General features: G+C 34.6%; 1 protein-coding gene across 5 annotated transcripts in view; it reads left to right on the forward strand.

Moving 5' to 3' along the window:
• LOC142340603 (uncharacterized) overlaps positions 1–9,345 on the forward strand; it is a 38,474-nt gene that overhangs the window by 19,445 nt on the left and 9,684 nt on the right. For all 5 annotated transcript variants that reach the window (XM_075391283.1, XM_075391282.1, XM_075391285.1 and 2 more), the window contains exons 3-4: positions 1,635–1,785; positions 8,506–9,342. In XM_075391283.1, coding sequence (XP_075247398.1) covers positions 1,635–1,785; positions 8,506–9,342 — 988 coding nt within the window. The remainder of the gene's footprint in view (positions 1–1,634; positions 1,786–8,505; positions 9,343–9,345) is intronic.

A 9,345-nucleotide genomic window follows, 5' to 3' on the forward strand; every position in this document is an offset into this window, starting at 1 on the left:
TATTTCCTTCAGTGTTTCCCAATTCTGGTGGCTATAGAGAGCAAGACCCTACTCTAATCTGGCTCCACCTCTGACCTGCTTATCAAACAAAAAAAATTCATGCTCACGTGCTTTATTTCAGTCACGAGAGAGTTAAGTAAGAACTCATGATTTGTTGCAACTTGTAGTCATAAACCGAGGTGGAGGTATATTGCATCATCATTTTTTTTATATGATTGTGATTTTTTTACCACTTACCTATCAAGACGCGCGTCAACATTTATGATAAAATTCTTAAGAGTTCTTGCTGAGTCATGCAAAGTTTTGACTAGAAAATCGAAACCTTGCTTGTATTGTCAATATGTATAAAATTTTGATATTTTCACCAATTTCAAGCAAATTCAAGCTTCTTGACTTTTTTTTGATTCTTCAAAGAATATGAAAGTCAAAAAATGACATGCCTGAAAAATGATATGCCTGAAATTAGGTGTCTTTTTCTGAATCCCTAGTTGAGAAGACCACACAAAAACGAAGAAAGCCTTGGTATCTTTGGTTTCAAACCTTAGAACGCTTCGGTATTTTAGGTTTGTTCGGTATCGTCGGTTCCGAACGTAAGAAACATTCGCTACGGTCGGTATTCAAACGTAAGAGACCGTCGGTATGTTCAATTTTAGACGTAAGAAATTGTCGTCCATTTAAAATGGACTAAAACGAATATTTCTTATGTTAAATACCGAACAAAAACGACGATACCGATGAAAAAATTATAGTAAATTTTGTCGTTTTTGTCTCGAAAAACGACGATACCGACGATTTCTTATGTTTAAAAACCGACATTTTCTCAACTGGGGATCTCATGATATCTATCGACGAATTCTTTTATGGGAGCTCGGAACATAAATAGCTGCGTAGATATCTTTCCCCCCTACTTTTACAGCAACAATACACAAATGAAATTAGTTTTAGAAACTGAGGTGATCATGGTTTGTTTGTAAACTCCACTGCCGACAAATCCATTCTCCGAGACTTTGAGGACCATTTTGAAATTTAACTGAATCGGTAAAGAAATTGATAATAAAGTCTGCAAACATATTCTAATTACCTATTATAGTATCTTCTCAAAAACCGATGCAATCACTATGTATTCTACATGTTGAAAAATTACAAAATTTGAAAAATCCAAAATGAAGGGGCTTTTCCGTTTGTGCCTCCTCCCCAGCTTAATGGGCGCATATTATTTGCACCAACCCCCCCTCCCCCCCCCCAAAAAAAAAACTCGAGTGCCATATTTTGCACGCACTAAAATGAAAAAAAAAACAGCTTCAATATCCTCACATGCTAAGATCATTCCACAAATAGTCCGGAGAAAAAAAAGTAAAATCAGTTGAAATTGTCATAACACTTTTCATCCTCTATTGTCTAAGCCAATATTAACACTCTTGAAACTCAAAGGTATTACTGGAATCTAAAGTTTATTAATAAAATCAAACTTACATTCAGACTTCAGTCCAAACGAGTCCATCTCGAGTGGTCAAAATTGAATAAAAGTATTCATATTTGCTGTTCTTTTCCAATATTTTGTCTTTTACGTTTCTTTTTCGTGTGTAGGATCTTTTTGTTAATCGAGATCTAAATCTGGGCACTGCTTATTGTAGGGCAATGAACAGCCTCAGCAGTACCAGGGACAGACTCAACTGTACCCTAGTCGCGATGGGTCTGACGGAGTTGAAGACAACAACAACAACATGACAGAGTACACAGCGCCTAAAGCAGTCATTGAGACAATGTACAGCACGGGTGCATCACGTGAGTGTTTGTGTTCTTTTTTTATTTTGTGCACTGCATCCGACACTTTTTCAGCGTTTGTTCATTTTTTGTAGCGAAGTACCGCTCGGATGTTGGGACAAAATACGAAGCGTGCCGACATTAAAAAAGTGGTCAGACATGAAAAAAACATTAAAAAAGTGGCCAGACATGAAAAAAATAATAAATAACGTTAGATTTAGAGAAAAATTGTTCTTGAGTGTCTTTGACCAACATTTGTAAAAAAATTTCTATCCCTGAATGGTGTTGTTAGAAGATGTTTCAATCTAACGTTTCTTTTCTGTTTCAAAATTGCATAAATTGATATAATTTTATGCTTAATTTGGCTAAATTTTATTTTTTAATCAGATAAATCACGGATGGGAATCAAAATAAATACAATTAAAATAATGCTATTATAATTCAGGAATAATAAGAAATTGCTTTGATTCTTTATTAAACTACAACGAGAATTTTTTATTCAAAGCAGTCATTTCAAAAAATTACCGGTCCTAAACGATAACTATCTTGGGATGATCAGTCAAAAACCATCATTTCACAAGCTTAACAAATGGTCACGTTTCCCCCTCAATAAACGTTAAAATAATATGTTTTTGTCGTACGAATACTCAAATAAGTTATATAACCTTGAAAAATTCACACTCTATGGTTATTGCAGTTTTAGCAAGGATTAGAAAAATATAAGTTTTAAGAAAGAATACAAAACTTCTCGATTTATTTGGGTAGAAACTTATTCGTCAACTATTTGGGTAGAAACTATTCGTCAACTTTTGCTCTATTTGAAAACTCATTTTCAATTACATACCAAACGAATCATGGATATAAAAATACAATTCATTTTTTCCTCAATCTTCGCCTTGTCGCTTTAGACAGGAAAGAAAATTAAAAACTTACGCTAGCAATGAAAAAGTGTAGTGTCATCCAAAAATAATAGTCGTGGATAATTAACGGCGCATTATATGGCGATAAATGTAATTTTGGTTTACAATCAAATGGTTGGAGCCGGAACGAATTTCAAGTCTTGATCAGTACTTCTACAGTGAAATACACGTCTTGAATTGACAAATCAGTACTGATCACGTCTTATCTCTAGTCATTTCTTGGCTAAGACTTGGCATGTCTTGGGTAAAATCTTGGCCAAAACTTGACAAGTCATATTTATTGCGCAGATCGGCCTTTTAGAGTTTTAAGAAGAAATTGATTATAATTAATGCATTTCGAAATTAGCAAAAAATAGTAAGCGTTTTTTCACCAGAAGTTTGCAAATCTAAGTGTTGTATTGTGTTTCTTATTCACTTTGGAGAGTTTTTTAGGCAAGCCAGAGTTATTGGCGGCCTTGTTCTTTCGTTACCAATTGAAAGCAAACCAACAACAAAAACTGTCCTCAATACTTGACCCAAGACTTGCCAAGTCTCGGCCAAGACTTGCACAAGACTTGTCAGGATTTTGCCAAGACCTGCTGAAAACTTGTCAAGTCTTGGCCGAGACGTGCCCAAGATTTGTCAAAACTTGGCCAAGACTTGATTCAAGACTTTCCACGACTTATTAATTGATTTAAGACGTGTTAGGACGTGCCAAGCGAGCTCTGATACAAGAGCTCTGATTTAAGACAAAGTATGATACAGAACCGATCCAAGGCTTGCAATTTCACGGAATCATTACTGGTTAAGATGTGACGTTCGGTCCAGGAAACATTTCGCGTCCAATTTCCTGTTCCGACAAATTTACAATTTTTGGCAAAAACTAAGCAGTTAATTATTAACAATTGATGTTTTTGAACAATACAATACTTTGTGAAACTGTTGTTCCTTTTTGCAACAATTTACCAAAAAGTGTTTAGATTGATAAACTCATCCAAAAAATCTTCAGCTATTGCTTTAGGATTAATTTTCTAACTAAGAGAAAGCTCAAAAAATGTTTAGTATCCAATCTTTTGGGTGACAATATTAATATTTAAATATAAGACAATTCTCATATCAGTACCATCCTATATTTTATAGTTACAATACCTAAAATAGTGCTTTCTGATTTTAAAAAAAATCTTTTACTCAAGTTGCTGTTGGAGGAACGTTTAATGCTTTGATTCATTTCCTCAATACATCGATACAATCAGTGGTTTAATTCACCAAGATTTCACATTAAACTAATTTTGATTGAATCAAATCAATGAGACAAAAAACGAATCGACCACAACTAAGGTGCTCACTATATTAAGCTGTGGTTAATCGCACCAAGACTTTTTGTATTGCCTCTTTTCACAGAACAGGGCTCAAAACCTGGGCTTCGTTTTCAGGCGGAGAATGATAACCTCTAGAAGCAAACAAGTGAAGAGGGGCGGGGCTAGTTTTTACATGGAAAAATCTCGTCACATTTTCAACCTAAAACTGAAGAAAAAACTCAAATTCATACAAATCAACTTAATGCGAAATCTTGGCGAATGAAAACACTGAATGTCTCAATGTTTGAGCTGGCAGTACACTATAATAGCGCAAAAAAGCCGTATTTAGCAAAAATAGGGCAAAAATAGCAAAAAAACCGGTAACTCTAATTTCATGTCCAATGCGGTTTTTACTAGATACCAAAATTAAACAAGAATCGGACGTTTTGACCGACTTAGCTAAAACCATTTAAAAAAGTTAATAATACTATAAAGATTATGAAACTATAAAAACTGAGACCATGAAGAATTCAACATTATGGCTCTCGTATTTTTGAAATATCAACTACGCATTGACTTTCCCCTGCAGTCCTCTCTCCTGCAGCATTCTTGAGAAGACCAGAGTAACTTCATACAACATTCCAGCTGCAACTTTCTTTTTTTAAGTACAGTAGCAACACCATAATTGAGGTTGCCCTCATTGCAACAGAGAAATCTCAGGGACTTGACAAAGCTTCGTAGCTGAAATACAGAGAACTGTTGGGAATCGATTGCAAGAAGATGCATAGCACAATTTAGTCAAATTTTTTAAAACTCTCGGTTTGCTAGCGAGCAAGAAGTTAGAATAATTTGAAAACTCATGAGAACTCATGGAAATTAATACTTCTCGAATCAAAACTCATTTTGATATCGTTTATGACTACAAGCATATCGCGTCAAACTTTAATGTTTTTAATTTTTTCAAATTAATTTGAAAAGGTGCCTAAAATGGTTTATTATCATTATAATTTCAATCCTTTTGGTTTCAAAGGCAAAAAACGTAGGCAAAAACTCTTTGCGCATACTTTTTGTGACCCAGTTTTCTGATGCTTGCGATCTTCTATTAAATGAACTGAAAATCAAAAGCTATATGTTCTCGCCAATAACACCTTTTTCTTAATTCAAATACTTGTTTTCAAATAAATGTTGAGAGCTATGTTCCAATTCTTAGGAACACTTTCTATTTTTTGCACAACTTTTTTTTGTTAGCTGTGGCATTTTTTTAAAAAATAAGTATTTCAATTACCATTTCATTATGTAGAGATTTTTTATTAGGTCGAAATTCGGAAAAAATTCAAGAGCTGAGGACTTAGAATAGAAACAAACAAATTAACCTCCTCTGAGTTGAATCCCTCAACTGAACTAATTTGTAATTCTTGCTTCGATTTGATTGGTATTATTGACTTTGTTGACGCAAGAAATCAAAAGAGTGATAACGATCTTAACTACCTATAAAATTGATTATGATTAGGTATGGTTTTTTGTAAGTATAAATATGATATATATGTGTGATTATTCAAACGTATCATAGAGATGATTAATATTACTTCAAAATGAGACAAAAAGTGGGCGGTAGAAACTCCCATTTTTTACTACTTATATTTAAATTTAGTATGACTATAAATGTAGTATGAGATTATTACATAGTTTGAAACGTTATCTGTTTTTAACTTTTAGTTAAAGGGAGCTATTGTTAACGAGTTTATTCAAATACCGATTCTGTTTTTTTTTGGAATTTAATTTTTTTTTTCGAAAATAGGTACACGAATTTTATCGCGTTTATTGATGTAAAACTTGCAAAAACAATTCAGAGACAGCCGTACAAGAGAAAAGAAGAGTTCTGTTATAACATGCATCGTAAATATTCAAGATCAAATATTCAAGATCAAATTTCAATCGTGACATTGCGCTGCAAGATTGGTCGCCTATGTACCAGATAAATGAGCCGAATGAAATGTTTTTAAAATTTATCGAAATTTTTGAAAATATACTGAGTTGTCATGCACCCTTGAAGTTGGTAGAAAGTAGTACCAAAAAACAACAAAAGCAATGGTTGACAAAAGAATTACGTGGTCTCATAAAAGAAAAATACCGTCTCTTTAATGCGTGGAAGAAAAACCCAAAATCAGAGATTTATAACATTTACAAATCTTTACGCAATTCAGTGAATAAAAAACTGAAAAAAGCTGCAGGTGATTACACAAAGAATTTTTTCCAGCAGCTACCAACTTCAAGAGAACAATGGAATTTCATCAAAAACAGGATCAATTCCAACAGCCAAATAGAAAAAATTGACAAATTAAGGGAAGATAGTCATTTTGTTGAGGATGACAGAGAGATTGCCAATGTTCTTAATAAATGTTTTGCGAGACTAGGATTATACAAAGGCAAAGACGTTGCTCCAAATTGTTCTTCCCTAACATTTGATGGACCGGAATTTAGCATCCGACCAGTCACCAGAAAAGAATTGTATAATGTTATTGATAATCTATGCATAAATCTCCCGGACCGGGCTATATACCAGCATGGGCGCTAAAAGATAGTAAACTGTCTATTGGAACTCATTTACAATTTGTCGTCAATGAATGTATAAACAAAAACACGTTTCCTAATATTTTGAAAACAGAGCATGTTACACCTGTCTATGAGAAGGGAGACCGACTAGAACCAGAAAACTATCGACCCATATTAGTCACACCAACTCTAGCAAAAATTTTTGAGCGTTACTACTTGAACAACTAACTCACCACCTAACTCTTAATGATCTGATTAACAAGAATCAATTCGGCTTTCAAAAGCAAAAGTCCTGTCTCGATACTATCATTTCATTAACTGAAAAGATAAACCAATGCGTTGACGAAAACGAAATTGTTGTCACACTTTTTTTTAGACTTAGCAAAGGCTTTCAACTCGATATCTATAGATGTTTTTATGAACAAAATAAAAAGGTATGGAATTGGAGAAAATGCAAGAATCTTATTAAACTCTTTCCTTTCTGATAGAAAACAGTGTGTAAAAAATGGGATAGCAAAATCAGATTGGGTTGTCATAAATCACGGTGTTCCTCAGGGAACTGTCTTAGGGCCTCTAATTTTTATAATTTATGTCAACGATTGCAGTGAAGCTGTATCAACGAATTGTGCTGTATTACAGTTTGCCGATGATACAGCAATTCTATGTCATGCAAAGAATGAAGCAAATTTGCAGCTAATAGCTGAAGATACATTAAACAAGACAGATCAATATATGAAACAAAACAGGTTAACTTTGAATGAGAAAAAAACGGAGTTAATGGTTTTCAGGAATGAAAAATTGCCGATCATTGAAACTGTCGATTTCAAGGGACACCGATTAGAAGCATCTGAAAAATGTAGATATTTAGGTGTAATAATTGATAGGGAACTGACATACCAAAATCAACTAAATAAGGTTATCAGTAAAATGGCTTCAGCAATCAGATCATTATATTTGGTTCGTTATCAGGTACAGCTAAAAACAAGAATTAATCTTTTTAAATCGCTAGTTTTGTCTCATTTAGATTTTAGCGCAATTTTTTTTCAAAATTTACCATCTTACTCTTTTGACAGAATTAACAAACAGATAAACTGGGGAATAAAAATTTGCTTTATGAAAACCAAAAACGATACTGCCAGAGATCTACTTCTGGAGACTAAAATTCTTCCAGCAGAGCTCCAAATAACACGGGTGTCTTTAAATAGGTTTTTCAATATTCTCCAACAAACAAGAAATCGCTCTAATAAACATTTCAGATTTTTAGAAAACGTGCCTATAATTGTAAACAAACGAACCCATAACCTTTTCTTAGAACAAAAATGTAAAAATGTAAGTCAAAATGGAGTAATGAATCAATTATTATATTCAATTATTATATTATTTAACTTTATTCGAAAATCGAACACACTTCCAATTACAATTAGAAAAGAAACGTCGAAGACCAAATTTAAACAAAAAGTTACAGCGGAAATGCTTAAACGACACGAAAGAGTTCCAATAGACAGAAGGGTTGCAGGATTTAAACATATTTTTTATTAAATTATTTTACGAAAACCGAACCTTAGTTTGTTATAAATTAGAAAAAAATAATGTTTGATTAATAAATTTTTAACATGTAACATTAACCAAGTGGTTAGTTTAATTTACATGTTTGCAGATTAAAAAAAATAAACTGCTGTAGAAAAATATTTGTTTGTTTTGACAAATGACTGTGAATTTGTTTTGTAACTTATTTTTTTATCGATCGGAAATCAGTAACTGATGCAAGCTATCATTATTGTTTAGGTGATCCCCAGTGATTGTTGAACTTTATCTTGTAGGATCTGACAAACAAGATCTGAGAAGTTGTATCGCCCCATCAAAGTCAATTAGCCAGATGGTTCTTATGAAATTTATCAGATGTTACAAAATAAAATTTCCGCAACCACTTGTATGGCTGCAACTAAGACCAACTTTTTAACTAATCTAATCGCTAATTTTTTCGTATGCAGATTACTCTTACGACTACACATACAGAGACGATGAGGCAGCTAACAAAAAGCTCAGTACGATTCAAGCTGGAACAACCTATAACAGCGAAACCCAACCGAGAACCTCGGGTCAAATTACAGCGGGAGCCGATGTCCAAACCGCAGAGACAGAGGGCGGAACATATCCCCGAGACAGTGGAGAACTGTCCAAGGCGGAACAATCTAACAACCAAGTTGGGGGTTCAAACCCTGGTGGGGCCAGTGGAAATACGTACCGATCCGGATCCCAGGGTCTGGATGTAATTGAGGAAGGTGCCGAAGGTCAAGTAACTGGTTCCGATGGCACACCTGCGAAACCTTCTGAACCACAGGAAGACACCGGAGCTGATGACAATAAAATTGCGAATACTGACCGTCAAGCACCGGTAACTGAAGGAACAATTCAAAAGTCGGCTCCAGAAAACGGCTCCGAATCTCTCCAAGATACAGAGCGTGACAATTCTTTACGTCAAAATAGAGGAACTGAAGGAAAGATACCTCCCCAGACCGTTTATGGAAATATTACGGATCCGGGCTCTTCGGAAAAGGAAATGCAACATCATTCGATGCCCCCTGAGAGCCATTTTTCCCATGCTTACAGAAACCAACAAACTGTCATGCCTCCGGTTTCAGATCCGCCCTCTGAGGGTGGATCTAAGCAGATTCCGTCGCAAGGCGGATCAAATCCACCCGGAAGCTACAGTCAAAATACAAAAGACGGTCGATATTACAAACATGCAACTGAGCCCTCGCCGAAATCGGGATCTGTTCAACCATCAGATGCAAAAGCGGAGTCGGTTCCTCTTTCGGGCGAGCAGGGTA

This window comes from Convolutriloba macropyga, chromosome 6, assembly GCF_964194025.1.
Source record: "Convolutriloba macropyga chromosome 6, txConMacr16.3, whole genome shotgun sequence".
Taxonomy (NCBI): Eukaryota; Metazoa; Xenacoelomorpha; order Acoela; family Convolutidae; genus Convolutriloba; species Convolutriloba macropyga.